Consider the following 18,086-nt stretch of genomic DNA (forward strand, 5'->3'; position numbering starts at 1 on the left):
TTGAACATGCTTGGTGTAGTGTTAATGTGAATGCTATTTATTATAGTTCTTTTAATTTGGATATTCCCTGGCACGTAGTCTTAAAAAGAGGAAGCTAACAAGGGTCTTTAATAAATCTGGACTGTTCATTTTATAATACTAGAGATTCATTAAGTTGTATAGTAACCCCATGCGTTTTGTTAAAGGTCTCAAGATTCTGCCCTCCAAGAAAATCTTGCCATGATTGGATAGGACCCCCAGATAAATATTCAAACCTTCGACCTGTTCACTTTTACATCCCTGAAAATGAATCACCATTGGAACAAAAGTTAAGAGAATTAAGACAAGAAACACAAGACTGGAACCAACAGTTCTGGGCAAACCAGAATTTGACTTTTCTTAAGGTAAGTTTAGGTTTCGGGTCAGAATGAGAAATAATACGGTTGGCCACTTGGGGGCGCTAAATCTTTAGCATCCGCTTTGCCTTTCAGTTACTTGGCAGCATCGCGTTGCCTCCCTGCCATACATATGTATGTGTGTATATATGCGTAGAATTTTAAAATCAGTATGTAACTGTAAAGAAGAAATATTGATCGTTCACAGAATCACAGATCTTGAGACGTTCAAGGAAGTAAAGGGAGTAGCAGAGCCGGAACCAGAACTGCAGGTTCCACATGTATATACGCTTGTGTGTGTGTGTTTATGAAATCATGGGTGTCTGGGACGTGTTGTCATTCTTCCTGAGAATTCAGGATTCTTAACAGCATACTCATCAGTAAACTACGAGAAAGGAGTATAAATATTCTAATCCAGAAGAAAGACTTAGGCGATACATGTTTATCCATTTGGGCAGGCTAAGTCAAATGGAGTTGCATTTATCTTATTCTGTGGATTTATAAACAAATAGTGCCTCCCAAAGTTTATTAAACATCTCATTTTCAAATCCTATTTCAAGCATGAAACTTTTAACTAAGTTCAGATGGTTTAAAACAGGCTTTGAGATGGGCCACTTCTCAGGAAATCCACACCCAGACTTCTCCAGAGCACTGAGAGCTGTGTCCTAGCCAAGGAAAAACGGAAAGACGAAGAAAGGGAATTCTGATAGCTGTCTTCTTTTAGGAAAAAGAAAAATTTATTGACTCAAGACTAAAAGCCAAAGGCCTGGAACTGAGAGCTGAATCAGGTGAGTGAGTTCTTTTTCTGCCAACACTGGTTTTGTTTGAGTAACTATATGAGAAGGTGTGAAGACAGAGTATTAAGGCCTCCCTGGCTGTCCAGCGATTAAGACCCACACTCCCACTGCATGGGGCGCAGGTTCCACCGCTGGCCAGGGAACTAGATCCCATGTGCCTCTCGGCACAGCCAAAAAAAAAAAGAAAAGAAAAACAAAGGATGTTGACTGAAGTAGAGGAAGCTCAGGGAGCAGGTCATGGCTCCATGGGGCAGGCGCTCTGAGGGTGTCCTCAGTGCTACGTACGTCTGTCCTCCTCCTGCTCCCTCTTCTGTCTTTGGGTGAGGTCAGCCCTCTCGTCATTTTGGGTCATTCTGATCGATGACCTCTTTCTGACCTTTGGACTTACATCCGAGGTCCCATGGCTTCAGCAGCCTCTGTCTCTTCTGCCCTGGCTTCTCTTCCCTGATTCCTGATGGCAGTTCATGGTGCCACTGACCATGAGCCGGAAACTGCAGAGTCATCCTGGAAGCCCCTCCCCACCCCTTCATCCTTTATCTCTCCACCAGATTTACCTCTTAGGTGTTTCTCAGCACCTTTGCTACTCCCTGTCCTTTTTTTTTTTTTTTTTTTTTTTTTAATAAATTTATTTATTTATTTTTGGCTGCGTTGGGTCTTTGTTGCTGTGCACAGGCTTCCTCTAGTTGTGGCTCACCGGCTTTAGAGCGCAGGCTCAGTAGTTGTGGCGCATGGGCTTAGTTGCTCGGTGGCATGTGGGATCTTCCCGGACCAGGGCTTGAACCCGTGTTCTCTGCATTGGCGGGCAGATTCTTAACCACTGCGCCACCAGGGCAGTCCTTACTCCCTCTCCTTTAAACATGGCTTTAATTCAGGCTCTTGTTAATTCTCTGCCTATTGCAGTATCTTCCTAATTGGTTCCCTGGCCCCCAGTCTTTGAATCAGGGGTCAGCAGACTTTCTGTAAAGGGCTAGATAGTAAATAGTTTAGTCTCTCTGGGCCATATGGGTCTCTCCTTCAACTGGTCAGCTCTGCTGTTGTTCTGTGAAAGCAGCCATAGAAAATACATAGATTAATGGGCGTGAACTTGTCCCAATAAAACTGTATTTACAAAATCAGCTAGTAGGCCAGATTTGGCCTGCAGGCTGTAGTTGAGCAACTCATGCCTTAAATCCATTCTTTGCAGTGTAGCCAGTCTGTTCTACCCAAAATGCAGTTCTGATAGTTGCCACTCAGCTTAGGTTTTTAGATTTCCTGTGATGACAGAGTGACAGCTGTGCTCCTCCTTCTGGATTGGAGGCCTGCCCGGCCCCTGCCCGTTTTACCTGTTTCGTGTCTTGTTCCCCAGGCTGCGCACTTCATGTGTCAGGGATACAGACTGCATTCAGTTCCCTCTGCCTACCGTGCTGTCCTTTCTTTTGGACGGAGAATCTAGTGCTCAAAATAACCTTTAATCATTTTCTCTTGGTGTTGATGTTAGGCCTGAATAAGATTTTGTACCGTTGGTTAAACAGATGTCTACTGTCAAAACATTCTGATGGAAAATCTGAAATCGTTGACCCCCAAAGCCAGGTCTGTGTTGGGCTAAAGCACCGTGACCCTCCCTGCTCGTGGTAGCCTTGCCTGGGCTCATTAGAATAGAAGTCTGGGGAGGATGGAGTTAGCCCCACGCTGGGCCCAGTCGTATGCTGTCTGCTGCACGGGCCCCACTGAGGGTCTGGGAGGGCAGGAGTGAGCAGGAAAGGGTACTATGTCCTATCAGTTTTTGTTTGTTTTTTGGGGGGGGCAATAAATATTTTAATTTTTGTTTTATTTTTATGGTGACAGACAATTTTCAAGTTTATTTCCTTTTTTTTTTTTGTAATACAAAGCTAAACCACAAACAGGTACAACCAAGACATTTTATCTCCCATTTACACACTCCCATTGAATCCTCCTCCAACTGGCTGACTGCTGAGCAGGCAAGTGTGGGGTGAGGGGAAGACTTTCTTAGGTAGCACCGTCCTGAGGCCGGGGGCGGGGGCATCGAGGCGAGGACAGGCTCTCATCCCGAAGCGGAGGATGAGAGCCCCAACTTCAGGACTGTGCCCTTTGCACATATGTTCTGTTTTATTTCCCACGGTGACCCAGTGAAGTAGGTACTGTTACTTTTACCATTTTGTAGATGAGGAGCCCGAGGGCAAGTTGTTTGACCAAAATCACAGAGTGAGTAAGTGGAGGGGCCTCGGTCCTGACCTGGAGAGTGGGTTCCCAGGTAGGCCTCCGGGCCACTGTCGTCTATGAGTATCATGGATTCCTACTGATGGCGTTACTGAGTGTTGAAAGACGGGCCTTAATTAGATTTCAGATTAGTCTGGTAAGAAAACAGGAAAGAGTATGTTGAGGAAAGGACTCATGAAGGGAGGTGCCGCTCTGTCAGCTGTTTAAACAGTTACCAGGCTGCAGGGATGGAAATGGCGGGGGGACAGGTGTGTCACCCCCGTGGGCCAGAGCACGCATGTGTGACGCCTGAGTGCAGGGGCTTCGCAGAACCCAGGAAAGAGGAGTTTCGTTTAATAAGTGATGTTGGAGAAACTAATTACTTTTGACCCAAAAAGATAAATTTAGATTCATGCTCCCTGTAATACAAATGTATTCCAAACGGATGAAAAAGTTAATTATTAAAAATCAGTTGTTTATGGAGTAAAAAGTTAAATACATCGCTCTTAGTTGTAGGAAGTCTAACAATAAAAGTGACCCTCCGTTATCTGGAGGAGTGATGATTCCCTGAGCTTGACAGTAAAGGTAGAAAGATTCAAGAACGTGAAAACTGACAATGTCTGGATTAGTCAGGACTCCCTTTGATCTGTCCTCCTGGAAAGGAGAGTTTGCTGAGGGGACAGGAAGTGGCTCAGACACAGGACCAGGGGAGAGCCAGGCCCAGGCATGGCCTGCAGTCAGACGCTGGCCCTAGAGGCAACCCAGGACATCCTCCCTCCTCTCGTTTGACCTCCTCTCTACCCCACTGCTTCAGCCTTCTCTTGCTGTAAACAGGCTTTTTCCACCTCTCAGTTTATACCTCCCAGGTCCAAGGAAGTAGCCAGACTGAGGCTCTGCCCAGGCGGGGTTCTGTTGAAGGAGTGAGGCTGCTCCACAGACAGTGCCCAGCAGACCTGAGGGCCAGGCAAAGGGGTCCACGTGCAGGAGACACATTAAACGCGAACGGCAGGTGGCAGGAGGCGTTTGTGGCAGAGATGAAGAGGCGTGTGGACTTTATGAAAAGCCTTAACAAATTTGTAGAAATAACAAAACACCTGCAGATGAATAATGTGACTACAAGAAAAAAACTCCTCAAACTAAATTTCACAGTGCCTATTAAAACAGCACCTAGGGACTTCCCTGGTGGCGCAGTAGTTAAGAATCCGCCTGCCAATGCAGGCGACACGGGTTCGAGCCCTGGTCTAGCAAGATCCCACATGCCGTGGAGCAACTGAGCCCATGCGCCACACCTGCTGAGCCTGAGCTCTAGAGCCCGCGAGCCACAACTACTGAGCCCACGTGCCACAACTACTGAAGCCTCCGCACCTAGAGCCCGTGCTCCGCAACAAGAGAAGCCACCACAATGAGAAGCCCACGCACTGCAACAAAGAGTAGCCCCCGCTCACCGCAACTAGAGAAAGCCCGTGCGCAGCAGCGAAGACCCAATGCAGCCAAAAAAAAAAACAAAAAACAAAAGACAAAAAACAAACAAACAGCACCTAGGCCTTGTTTTATGCTTACTGAACTCAAGGAGATGTTTTCCCAGCTCCTTTTCCAGAAGGATTTAGTTGCATGAAGTACGCATATGCCAAGAAGCGGGGAAACTATGACCACTGAATATCTAAGAATTCATCCTATAGGAAAACACGGGAAGACTTCACTCTGTTCCTTGAAGCATTGTCTTTCATTGCCAAACAATGGGAAGTATCTAAATATCCAGTCATTTCAGATTAGATAAGGCTGTGGTGGCCCACTGCGCACTGGATGTTCACTGGAATATTCTGCAGCAGTCTAGGAACATTATTGACTTAATTTCAAGTGCGAAAAGTAGAATACCATGACGTCAGCTCTGCCTGCCCCCAGATTAAATCCCGTGTAAGGCAGGCAGTGCTGTGGGAGGGTTCTTGCCTCTAGTTGCTTTTACTGCTGAAGTGTTTATGCAGCTGGAGCGGGGTGCCGTCAGGATGGGTTTACTTTAAGTCAGCTGGTATTTAAGAAACACCCACTCGGTTTGCGGTAAATGTGTAATAAATTAGATTGTTCTGCCTGTCATTCTTAGTATTACTAAAGTTCAGTATCACATTGCAGTGTTGACAGGTGTGGAATCTGAATTACTCAGCAAACGTTTATGGTGCTTCTGCTTTATGCTGTGCGTCACCTGGGAATGTTTGGGCAGGACACCAAACTAGACCAGTAGCTGAAGGTGGCACGCCCATCTGTCCTTAGAACCCTGGGGCGCCTGCGGTGCTGCCGGCAGCGGTGACGAGCGCGCCCCTCTGTGCCAGGCCCGTCCCACCTGCCACACTGACCGCGACTCAGTTTGTCTCAGAGCGGCCTTATGAGGTGTGCTGCTGTGATCCGCGTCGTGGAGCCCGGAGAAGCCACAGGGCCGGCGAGGGACGGAGCCCTCCTGCCTGCGGGGCCGGGAGGACACGTCCCGCCTCCTCAGCTCCTCTCGTCATCGTGTGAGAGGCAGGGGAGGCTGGCTGGAGGGTGCGCAGGCGCCTCTCCCTGGAGGACCGGCGGGACCCGCTTGCAGCTTAGGAGACGCCGCTGCTCTCGGCCAGCGCGCGCCCCGCTGCCCGGAGCGAGAGCTCCATGTACGGCCCCACATCGCGCTGCAGCCCTGCCTGCTCTCCGCCCCCTCACTCTGTGTTCAGCCACGTCTCTGCCTCGCCACACCCGTCACTTGCTCTGCCCGTGCTGCTCCCCTTCTGTGCCCTGTGGGATCCTGGCTGGACTGTCCCCTTCCCTGGGAGCCTTCGGCTTCCCTCCCCTCCTCAGGCATCTGGTTGTCCCTCTCTTTCCGCCATCAGTATCCACCCCTTGATTGATTCCAGGTATTTACTGAACGCCTGCCACATCCCAGGCTAGTCCTGGGGACCAGCTGGGGACGAGACAGAGCCACGGCCTCGCCTTTGTGGAGCGGAGCTCCTTGCGTGGGCCGGGCGGGTGACCAGCAGACGAGCAGCTCGGCGAACGCGCTCCGCACTCCCGGGCTGTTGACCGCGGGGGAGGACGAAGCCGAGGGGAGCGCAGGAGCCGGCGTTTTAACAGGGGCCTCAGGGAAGCCCCCTCGGAGGGGCGGCGTCTGGGGAGGTGGCGAGAGGGTCTTCCAGATGCAGGTTTTGAGGAGCAGCAGGAGGCTGGGTCAGAGGAGCGAGGGCGCGTGGAATTGACTGCTCTTCGCTCAGCCCGCGGGGGTCCAGGTGGCGTGTGGGCCCCTGCTCAGGCTGGCCGCGAGGTGGCCCTTCTGCCTCTGTGGGGGACAGCCACGCTTGTACTGTGTGGTCTACGTTTGCCTTTGTGCTGTGTGAGTTCAGGGTTGGCCACTTTCCCTCCTGTTTCTGTAGAAATGTGCCCTGGGGTCACCTTCCCAGCTCTGTCTCTGTCTCCCAAAAATCCTGGTGCGGTTGAAGTGTCAGCATCAGCTTTGCAGCCAGGAAACACGGCCTCTGTCTGGAGTCCTGGCGAGTGGACTAACCCCGGGGGGAGCCGGAACGGGGGCCTCTCTGGATGGGGGTGCTCTGCAAGTGCAGGGACCCTGGGTGCGACGCCTGTTTGGAGCTTGGGGCTTCTAAGCCAGAGGGCTCTCTCCCCAGTTTCCTCCTCCCACCAGCTCCTGGCAGCCACTAGTCTACTTTCTGTCTCTATGAATTTGCCTATTCTGGACATTTCCAGATAAATGTCATCATATACAGGCATACCTCATTTGTGCTTTGAAGATACTGTGTTTTTTACAAATTAAATGTTTGTGGTAACCCTGTATAGAGCAAGTCTATTGGCGCAATTTTTCCAACAGCATTATTTTGTAATTAAGGTATGTATGGTTTTTTAGACATAATGCTATTGCACACTTAATAGATCTCAGTATAGTGTAAACATAACTTTATATGCATTGGGAAACCAAAAAATTCATGTGACTCACTTTACTGCAATACTTGCTTCATTGTAGTGGTCTGGGACCAAACCCTCAATATCTCCAAGGTCTGCCTGTAATATGTAGTGTTTTATGTGTGCCTTCTTTCACTTAAGTGTGTGTTTTCAAGGTTCATCCATGTTGTAGCATGTATCACTACATTGAAGATTCTTTTCTATGGCTGAATAATATTCCACTATATGGACATACGACATTTCGTTTATCCATCAGTTGATGGACATTTGGGTTGTTTCCACTTCTTGACTATTATGAATAACACTGCTGTGAACAGTCACGTATATATCTGTAAGTGGGATGCAGGCTCATATGGTAACTCTATGTTTAACTTTCTGAGGAACTGCCAAGCTGTTTTTCAAAGTGGCTGCATCATTTTACATTCCAACCAGCAATATGTAAGAGTTCCAATATCTCTGTATCCTCATCAACACTTGTTATTGTTTGTCTTTTTGATTGTAGTCATCCTAGTGAGTGTGAAGTGATCTTATTATCTTTTTAAGTTGAATTTCCTTAATGACTCATTAGTCATTAGTTGAATATCTTTTCATGTTCGTATTTGCCATTTTTATATCTCCTTTGGAGAAATGTTTATTCAAATCCTTTAAAATTGGGTTATTTTAAAGGATTTAATTGGGTTATTTCTCTTTTTATTGTTGAGTTGTAAGAGTTCTTTACGTACTCTGGATATTAGACCCGTATTAGAAGGATGATTTGCAAATATTTTCTCCCATTCTGTAGGTTGTCTTTTCACTTTTTCAGTAGTGCCCTTCGAAGCACAAAAATTTTAAATTTTGATGAAATCCGGACTTCCCTCGTGGTGCAGTGGTTAAGAATCTGCCTGCCAACACAGAGGACATGGGTTCAATCCCTGGTCCGGGAAGATCCCACATGCCGTGGAGCAACTAAGCCCGTGGGCCACAACTACTGAGCCCATGTGCCACAACTACTGAAGCCTGTGCGCCTAGAGCCCGTGCTCTGCAACAAGAGAAGCCCACGCACCACAGCAAAGAGTAGCCCCCGCTCGCCACAACTATAGAAAGCCTGTGCGCGGCAGTGAAGACCCAACACAGCCAAAAATAAATAAATAAAATAAATTAAATTAAAAAAAAATTTGGGGGGGGATGGAATCCAACTTATCTATTTTTTTCTTTGTTTGCCTGTGCTTTAGGTGTCATATCTAAAATGCATTGCCTAATTCAAGGTGATGAAGATTTGCACGTGTTTTCTTCCAAGAATTGTATAGTTTTATCTCTTACATTTAGGTCTTTGATTCATTTTGAGGTTATTTTTGTTTATGGTGTGAGATGGGATTCAGCTTGTTTTTTTTTTACATGTAGATAATCGAGTTGTCCTAAGCATTGTTTGTTGAAAAGACTATTTGTCCCCATTGAATTGTCTTGACACCCTTGTCGAAAATCACTTGCCCATAAATGTTTGGGTTTAGCTCTGTTCTATTGATCTATAAGCCTGTTCTTCTGCTGGTATCACACTGTCTTGATTACTGTAGCTTTGTAGTAAGTTTTGAATATAAGAAGTGTGAATCCTCCAACTATGATTTTCTTTGCCAAGGTTGCTTTGGCTACTGGGTTTCCTTGCATTTTTATATAAATTTTAGGATCCACTTACCAATTTCTTCTGTTTTTTGTTTTTTGTTTTTTTTTGGCCGCACCACGCAGCGTGTGGGATCTTAGTTCCCCGACCAGGGATTGAACCTGGACCCCAGCAGTGAAAGCAAGTCCTAACCACTGGACCGCCAGGGAATTCCCTGTCAATTTCTGGGGCAAAAAAAAGCCAGCTGGGGTTTTGGTAGGGTTTGTTTTGAATCTATATGTCATTACGGGGGAGTGTTGCCACCTTAACGGTATTAGGTCTTTGAAACCATGAACGTGGGATGTCTTTCCATTTATTTAGGTCCTTCATTTCTATGTTTTGTAGTTCTTAAATGTGTAAGTCTTATACTTCCTGTCTTAAATTTATCCTGCCTTTCATTCTTTTTGATGCTGTTGTAAATGGAATTGTTTTCTTAATTCTGTTTTCAGATTGTTTATTGCAAGTGTATAGAAATAGTTGATATTTGTATATTGATCTTGTATCCTGCAATCCTGCTGAACTCATTTGTTAATTCTAATAATTGTTTGTAGAACCCTTCCCCTTAAGTCTTAATGTTTAAGCTGAAATTAATTTTCAGGTCAAAAAGCAACATTGAATGCAGAAGAAATGGCTGACTTTTACAAGCAATTTTTAAGTAAAAATTTTCAGAAGCACATGTATTACAACAGGTGGGTGTCTACTTTTTTCCTGAAAATTTGAATATCACAACCATATTGTCTAGGATTATTTTGCTATCTGAATTTAACATTTGTGTTTATATTAAAGGTAGAAGTTGCTATCAACTTAGTTTTCGCAATTTTAAATAAAATTGACAGCTTAGAGTTGTTTGCATGGCATCCCTAAAGCAGCTTGCACCCCTAGTGCGTAGACAGTGGGTTCTACACAGCACTTCCCACTGAAAGGAACCTGGACTCCATTGAGAAGCACAGTCTGGGGCAGGAGCAGCACAAGAGGAGTCGAGACGTCTTGTGTTTGAAAGTGAGGAAGCTCGGAGCCCAGCGGGGTCATGTGAGAACAGCCCAGAAGGCGACTCGAGGGGCTCCCGTAGGCCAGAGACGGAGCCATTGCAGCCACACAAAGAAAGTGACGGCTGTGGATTAAAAATCTATCAAATATGCTAACATCTTTGCGATCATAGTGACACTGAGTGGCTCACAGGCACCGCGGGGTATTGCTAGGCAGCCAACCCATTGTTCTGAAAATCCATACGTGAAGGAGCGCCTCCAAAGAACACTCACCTCTCCTGCCTTTCCTGCCCCGACTGGATTCCAGGGTAGCCGAACGAAGGAGCATTTTTCTTGGTAGAAGAATGACAGCTAACGCAGGAGTGCTGGAGTTAGATCTGGGCCTGGTCACCCCACAGCTGCTAAACCGCTGGGCAGCAAGGCTGATGGGGACTTCATAATGGATAGGTCGGGCTGATTGCACCTGAACCCCGGTACCTCTTCACACTGTGCAGAGTGGGGCAGCGGCCTGCGTGCATCTCTGTGAGGTGCGGCAGGAGGTACCGAGCACGGCCAGTGAGGTGTCCTCACCAAAACAAGGGAACTGCAGTCTAGCAGGCCTCCGGATCTAATACCAGGTTACAGGAAAAAGATAAAAGGGTGTGTTGGGGGGGGTGTGGAGAGAGCGGTTCACAGACCATGCTTAAATCACAGCCTGAAGATACAATCCCAGAAGTTGGAAGTTCTACAAGACAGACGATCCAGTTTCAACCAGTAACTAGGATTTAAAAAAAAAAAAGGAGGGGGAACAAATAGAATAAAAGAGACTTCATGCAGTGTGTAGACATTGTTTGGATCCTAATACAGACAAATCACCTATAAAAAGGTATTTATTTTTGACAGTCAGTCAAAGGAAACTGAACAGTGACTGTATTTTAGGTTGTTTCGATAAGTCATTGTTCATTTTATCAGATGCAATGATGGTATTGTGGTTAGGTGTTTTTGAAAAAGGTTTTGACGGTACATAGTGATGTGTATTCCCAGGTGTGATGATAGGATGTGGCGTTTGAGATTTGCTGTGACGTTCGTAGGGCAGTGGCCACGCCGGATGGGCAGGTGGGGCAGGGTCTAGACAGTGGGGTGATCGTCGAGTCTGGAGGAGCTCTTGAGTGACACTCAGGCATAAAGCCCAGTCCTGCAGCGTCCAGGGTCTGTTGCTAATGCTGTCGTGTGTCCCTCTGATCTAGCTGAGTTATTCAGTCAAGCCAGTATTAGTTAGGTTTCCCTGGACCTTTGATTTCTGGTGTGGACACAGCATGTCTGCATCTTGCTTCCTCTCCGGTGAGCCTGATGTTTTCCGTGTGGCACTCAGAGGAGAGAGAGGGTCGGGCAGTAGTGGAGCCTGAGCGCTCCCGCTCTGTGCCCGCACCACCTCCTGCCCCTGCTTTCCTTATGGAAACAGGAGAAGCTTAGTTTGTCTTTTCCACTACACTTTATCAATTCAGGTTGTCTGTATCGGTGGAGTGGAATCTGGTTTTTCCTTAATAACCTAAGAACTTTAATCTCGGTGGGATACCAGTTTTCTTTTTTCTGGAAGCCTTTTTTATTAGGGCATTGCTTCCCATTTATAGCATCATTGAAGTGGATAGAAATGTAAGGATCGTTCTCGTGTGGAGAGGGGTTTTCTATCTAGCCGTGCAAAGGCTCCAGAAAACTGGTATTTTTACCTCTTGCTAGTACTTCACTTAAGCCCTTGGTTATTCTCCATTCTTCTATGCTGAGATCCAGTCAACCATTTGAGTCCAGTCTGGAATAGCAGCTCCACGTTCCCTCATTAGCTCATTTGGACGAAAAGCATTGGCACTTGTTGGCATTTCAGCTTCCAGGGTCTCAGCACTGAGAGTCTGGAATGTGTGCTTTCCATTGTGGAAACTTGCCAAGTTTTGCCCATTCAGCTGCTGACAATGTGGTGAATTTGCAAGCTCTGACATGTCCTGTAGAGTAATTCACAGGCAAGTGAGCCTATGACAGCATGTAACTCCATCCCAGTATTTGTATGAGAAGTTCTGGAATGATCTCTTTCGAGACACAGGTTACCCAAAAATTCAGATCATCTAGAAAAAGAAGATATGAAACTTGATGATGTTGGCACTTGGACAAGTTAGCTTCTCAAGATGGAGTACTTCTGTCATGTGCTTCTTATGCAGTTAAGGTGCCAAAGCCTGGAGGGTCCCCACCGAGTTCCGGCAGAGCCTCCAGTCCTTTTCTGAGAGGTTACGCCCCCATCGCTCTACAGTTGTGTCTCCGAGAGAATGCCACTGGGCTCTGGGGGCCCCAGGGCTTCCGAGAGCTCTTTCTGTGTCTTCTAGCAAAAACTGAGGAGGGCTGCAGCAGCCTCCAGGAGTGGGGAGAGTGGGGTCGGGGTGCGCTGGGCACATCAGCCTGATGAGAATCCAGGTGGAAGGAAGGCAGGCTGTTATGGGCAGTCTAGCTTTAAAGAGGGCGGGAGATGGCAGAGATGGTGAGGAAGGGTGGAAGAGGAGACAGTTGGGAGGCCTGAGCGTCGGTCATGTGTGCTTGTCCTGTTCCTCTTCAGGGACTGGTACAGGCGTAATTTTGCCATCACCTTCTTCATGGGAAAAGTGGCCCTGGAGAGGATTTGGAACAAGCTTGGACTGAAACGAAAGAAGACCATCAACTAGGAGCCCACCCTGACCCACCCGCCCAGCGTCTAAGTTGCCACGAGAAGCAGCTGCTTATAGGAGCTCGTTTTACGAGGGCTCGAAGACCTGTGTGTGCGGGGCAGGCTGGGAGGACGCGGGTCCTGGTGCGCTGTGGCCCAGGTGGCTCTGTCCTGACTGTGGATTCCAGGCTGGCTCTTGGTCACGGAAGTGATGTTAAATAAAACCCAAGCACTGTGTGCCTGTTTTCTGTGTTTTTGAATTATACCAATTTGAAAGAGCACAATATAAAGATATTAATAAAATTTCACTTGAAAAATTTGCCTCCACTTATAGGAATGTTTCGGAGGCTGGCTGCAGTGTCACCACGGCCTCACCTGACCAGTGAGCGCTGGTTATCGGAGCCCCGGGTCCCGGCCCTGGTGAAGCGCAGCTGTCCGGGGGGGCGTCCGCACAGACCCGGAAGCAGGTGCAGCTCCTCCACCAGAGCCCAGGGGACTTTGCGACATTTATTCCAGGGAGGCAGAGCCTGTTTCCAAGGTTTTCCGGAACAGCTTTCTGTGGCTCGTGTCCCTCTGCTTCAGTTCTTATAAAATCAGCATTGTTTGAAATAGGATTATGTGGTTATAAAATGATGAGGCTCTCTTTGTACTGTGTCCTGGAGCCGTGGCGGGGGAGGGGTGGGGGGACCTGCCTCAGCAGCGGGCAAGTGCCCTTCAGAGCCAGGGCATAAGGTGTCCTCTGAGGACAGATGAGACATCTGGATTTTACCAAAAGTCACTTGGCAAGCAGTTTTTATTCCAAAACGGGATGTGACAGTAGAGTCGAAAGGCTGGATTTCTTCTGTGGCTTATAAACTGCTGCCACCGAAGGTGATTTCCAAGGAGAAATTCCAGAGACCAGAGGAAGCACATCATCCCACCCCCACCCCACCCCAGGCTTTTAAGGGCCACGCGGATGGACGAGGGTGCTGCTGAAGAGGAAAGCCAGCGCTGGGCGCCACTGAGCGCCGTGGTTCCTGGCGAACGCTGTGCGCTCCATCAGCTCCGTGGGCTGTTAACCCAGGTGTCCATGGAGGTACCCAGGGAGTGGAGTGCGTGCACCAAGCAGCATGGGACACGAGGCTTCACAGAAATAACCCCATCTCACGCGTCACGCCGCTGCCTTTGCTAAACACAACCCGTCACCAGCCCATGTGACACTGCGCGTCTGCAAAGGAACGCCAGCACAGTTAGGGGAGCAGGTCGGGCCCCAGTTCCATATGAGTGAGCCCGGAGGCATGAACTGTTCTCTAGCTTTTAATTCTTTTTTTTTTAAATTAATTATTTTATTTTTGGCTGCATTGGGTCTTAGATGCGGCACGTGGACTCTTTGTTGTGCACGGGCTTCTCTCTAGTTGTGGCGTGCGGGTTTTCTCTCTCTAGTTATGGCGCATGGGTTCCAGAGCACGTGGGCTCTGTAGTTTGCAACATGCGGGCTCTAGTTGAGGCTCAAGAGCTCAGTTGCCCTGCAGCATGTGGGATCTTAGTTCCCCGACCAGGGATCGAACCCGCATTTCCTGCATTGTAAGGCGGATTCTTTACCACTGGATCACCGGGGAAGTCCTTCTAGCTCTTTTTTTAAAAAACTTATTTATTTAATTTATTTATTATTTCTGGCTGCGTTGGGTCTTCACTGCTGCGCACGGGCTTTCTCTAGTTGTGGTGAGCAGGGGTTACTCTTTGTTGCGGTGTGCGGGCTTCTCATTGCGGTTGCTTCTCTTGTTGTGGAGCACGGGCTCTAGGCACACAGGCTTCAGTAGCTGTGGCACTCGGGCTCAGTAGTTGTGGCGCACAGGCTTAGTTGCTCCACGGCATGCGGGATCTTCCTGGACCAGGGATCGAACCTGTGTCCCCTGCATTGGCAGGCGGATTCTTAACCATTGTGCCACCAGGAAAGCCCTCCCTTTTTTTAAAAAAATAAATTTATTTATTTATTTTTGGCTGCTTTGGGTCTTTGTTGCTGCATGCGGGCTTTCTCTAGTTGCAGCGAGCGGGCTTTCTTTAGTTGGCGGCGATACTCTTCGTTGCAGTGCGTGGGCTTCTCATTGCGATGGCTTCTCGTGGAGCATGGGCTCTAGATGTGCAGGCTTCAGTAGTTGTGGCACACGGGCTCAGTAGTTGTGGCTCGTGGGCTCTAGAGCACAGGCTCAGTAGTTGTGGCGCACGGGCTTAGTTGCTCCGCGGCATGTGGGATCTTCCCAGACCAGGGCTTAAACCTGTGTCCCCTGCACTGGCAGGTGGATTCTTAACCGCCATGCCACCAGGGAAGTCCTCTTTCCCTGTTTAACCATAATAGCATATTGGAAAGTCTGCCTCTGGGAGGTCCAGGGGAGCGTCTTTATGACAGACCGGCACAGAGGAGCCTTCCAGAGCAGACCGATCTGCCCAAGCCCATCTCCTGGCCTCAGCTTCCTTGGCCGCAATGACACTCACCTGACAGAACCCCTGGGCGCATCCCACGTGCCTGTTGGGGATGGTGTCCGGCACTTAACAGGCTGCTCACAAATGGGGAAATTAGTGACTAATAACATTCAAAGGGTCTGGTTCCCAAGCACCTCCAGGCCTCTGTGGGGGAAGGGTGACTGGAAGGCAGCCCCTGTCATGAGTGGGAGCCAAGCATCTGCACCAGCGGGAGTTTAAGCAGGAGGTGCTGTAGGTAGATGTTGGCACACGGGGTCCTCGGGGATTGCCTCTCCCTGAATGAGCCCGCGTACTGCTCCTGTGGCCGGCAGCCTCACACGGGCTCTGGAGGAAACATCCAGCATCGCTGCAAAGAAGCTTTGTGCTGTGTTCTGATCCTCCGTCCCTCCCCCGAGGACACAGGCTTGGCGGGCCCTTTTCCAGCCAGCCCTTCAGGCCACTTCCATGGTGCGGGGCTTCCACGCCAGAGGAGGGCGCACAGCCACCGAGGCGCCTGCACAACAGGCCTCTTGTTCTGCACATTTGCAAAGACTATTTTACACTTCTGATTAGTGGGGAGATCATAGAAGTCATGGGAAATTGTATGATAAAGTTTTGTGTGTGTTGATTTTTTTTTCCCTACTAACGTTTTTTTTCTGCTTCTGAGAACAGAACAACAAATAGGCATATTCTGTTGACAATTTTTACGTTAAAAATTTAAGAATGCCTCTGGTTAGGAAGTTGGGACGGTGCAGGGAGGAGCAGACAGCAAAGGAACAGCCTTCTTTTACGGGGAATCAGTTTCCCAAAGGGGAGGCTGTGCGTTCTTGCTCAGCAAGCCCGCCTGACGGGGGGGCCGGTGAGAGCTGGGGTTTTGGCGTCGGCCGTGCTTTCCCCTCCTCTGGGGGGCGGCCGAGCCCACTGGGCCGGCCTCAGTCCTGTTAGGTTCCCTCTCAGACTCCAGTGCACCCGTGTTATTTTTATTTCAAAGTAATGGCCTTTTAACAACTTCCAGGCCTTCTGAATATGTACTCTGGCGCCTCCGTTTCTTCCCAAGGTGTTTGCATCGTGGTGTCTCATCTGCCACAGCTGGGAAAGCTCAGCGCTTCCCATGGGCCCCGGGCGTACGCCGCCTGCTCTTGGCCAGCTGCACGCTGCCCGCCCGTGAAGGCTGTGGGTGAGTGGGAGCGTTCGTTCCTCCCACAGATGCCGAGTGCCTGTCCGTGCCAGGCGCAGGGGCTGTGATGGCGAGGGCTTGTTGCTGCTTCCGCTGCAGCGCTTACAGACTAACAGGATTTAAGGTAGGAGAAAAAGTTAGTCACGTGATGAAGAACCCATGAAGAATATTTTATGGAATCACCTGATCTGATGTGCATGTTTATATTCCAGGTTAACCATAGATTTTAATTACATTCCTTCAATTGCAGAAGCATCTCTACTTAAAATGTACTGCAATTATATCTAAGTGCTAGTTAATTAACATTATTTTCTCGCTAGTATCACAAAGAAAAGAAATAGCATCGTAAAGTTGATAGCCAAATTTTATTCTTTTATTTTTATTTTTTAACTTTTGTTTTATGTTGGAGTACCGTTGATAAACAACACTGTGTTCGTTTCAAGTGTACAGCAAAGTGGATAGCCAAATTTTAAAACACGGAACTTCAAATGGGGACGTACACACAACTACGTGAGCCCTTCTAGGGCACTGTCCCCCTCCACACCTTCCACCTGCTCGCCGAAGAGGGCACCTCTCATGCCCGGTCCCTGTCCTGACCTCGGGGGCCTCACGTGCAGCCTACAGTGCCCTCACCCCCTGATTGGCTGGCAGACTTGCTTGTGTTACAAGACTTGGCTCCCCAGAAAAACTTCCCAGGGGGCCTGCCCCTCAGCTTTGCTCAGGAGACTTGCCCACCTGAACGGAGCTTTGCCGTGTCCATGGCTGGCGAGTGGCCCAGGGCACTGCCCCCCGAGCCTGCAGGAAAGGAGGGAGGCTGGAGGAGCAGCAAAGGGTTTACAGGCCAGGCCCAGAGAGGGCCTGTCACTCACTCACCTTCCGTGGAAGCAACCCTTGTACCTGAGCAGAGGCGAGTTGGGTCAGGCTGGGGTGCGGTGACTCGGGGCGTGCCCGCTACCCCTTGCTGGGAGGCGGATCTCTGTGGCATCCCTCTTGGAAAGCCTGGTCCCTGTGCAGGGCGCCCTCCTCTCGGAGTGGACGAGCCTCACCTCAGAGATACCACAAGGTCCAGAGGCCAAACGGAAAGAAGAGTAATTTTGTGTGAGTATGTGTGGTAAAATACACATAACGTTAAGTTTACCATTTTTAAGTGAACAGTTCAGTGGCATACAGTACGTTCACGTCACCACCATCCGTCTCCAGGACTTTTTCATCTGAAACTCTGTCTCCGTGAAACACTGACTCTTCGCCTCCACCCCCAGCCCCTGGCCCCCAGCAGTCTGTGAGTCTGACTGCCCCGGGGGGCCTCATCCATACTTGACCTTTTGCGATTGGTTTATTTCCCTTAGCGTGGCATCCTTAAGGCTCATCCATGTTGTAGCAAGTGAAGACGGTTTTGTTTGCCATCTCAGCTCTGGCATCTAAGCCCTCTGAGCCTCAAATGCACTGTAGACCGAGAATGGTGAGCCCTCCAGCAAAGGGCACGTGATGGTGTTCCGTCTGGGGTCCTGTGAAGACAGCGGGGTCCTTGCTTATTCATTCATTCAACAAATGCTCAGAAGCACCTGCTGCACGCCAGGCCCTGCTCTCAGCGCTGGGAGTGGAGCAGCCCTCATGGGCCGCCCTGCCCATCTTGTGGCCCCAGTGCCCTGTGCCCACAGGGTGAGGACAGCCACCCTCATTGCTGGGCAGTGCCCCTGCTCAGACACTCAGCTCACCTCACTGGTCTTCCAGGAAAGTCATTTCTTTCTTTTCATGCCATTGAAAATGAATTGGTCAATCTTCCAAAAATGTTCAGGCTGCATTTGGAGCTGCTTGGCTATTGATTTGTGGTGATGATTGTCTTCACTGAGTCCTGAGTTGGTCCTTGGGTGGAAAAAGTACAGGAAGAG

General features: G+C 48.9%; 1 protein-coding gene across 4 annotated transcripts in view; it reads left to right on the forward strand.

Annotated features, from left to right (window-relative positions):
• The window catches only part of LOC103004869 (cytochrome c oxidase assembly factor 8), a 32,848-nt gene extending 19,658 nt beyond the window's left edge, over positions 1–13,190 (forward strand). Inside the window, exons 2-5 of one of the 4 annotated variants that reach the window (XM_007176216.2) lie at positions 186–383; positions 1,099–1,162; positions 9,532–9,622; positions 12,916–13,190. In XM_007176216.2, coding sequence (XP_007176278.2) covers positions 186–383; positions 1,099–1,162; positions 9,532–9,622; positions 12,916–12,967 — 405 coding nt within the window. In that variant the 3' untranslated portion in view covers positions 12,968–13,190. The other 3 variants (XM_007176215.2, XM_057542361.1, XM_057542360.1) reach the window with 3 other exon arrangements.
• Positions 13,191–18,086: the final 4,896 nt, after the last annotated feature.

Source organism: Balaenoptera acutorostrata, chromosome 3, assembly GCF_949987535.1.
Source record: "Balaenoptera acutorostrata chromosome 3, mBalAcu1.1, whole genome shotgun sequence".
Classification (NCBI taxonomy): domain Eukaryota; kingdom Metazoa; phylum Chordata; class Mammalia; order Artiodactyla; family Balaenopteridae; genus Balaenoptera; species Balaenoptera acutorostrata.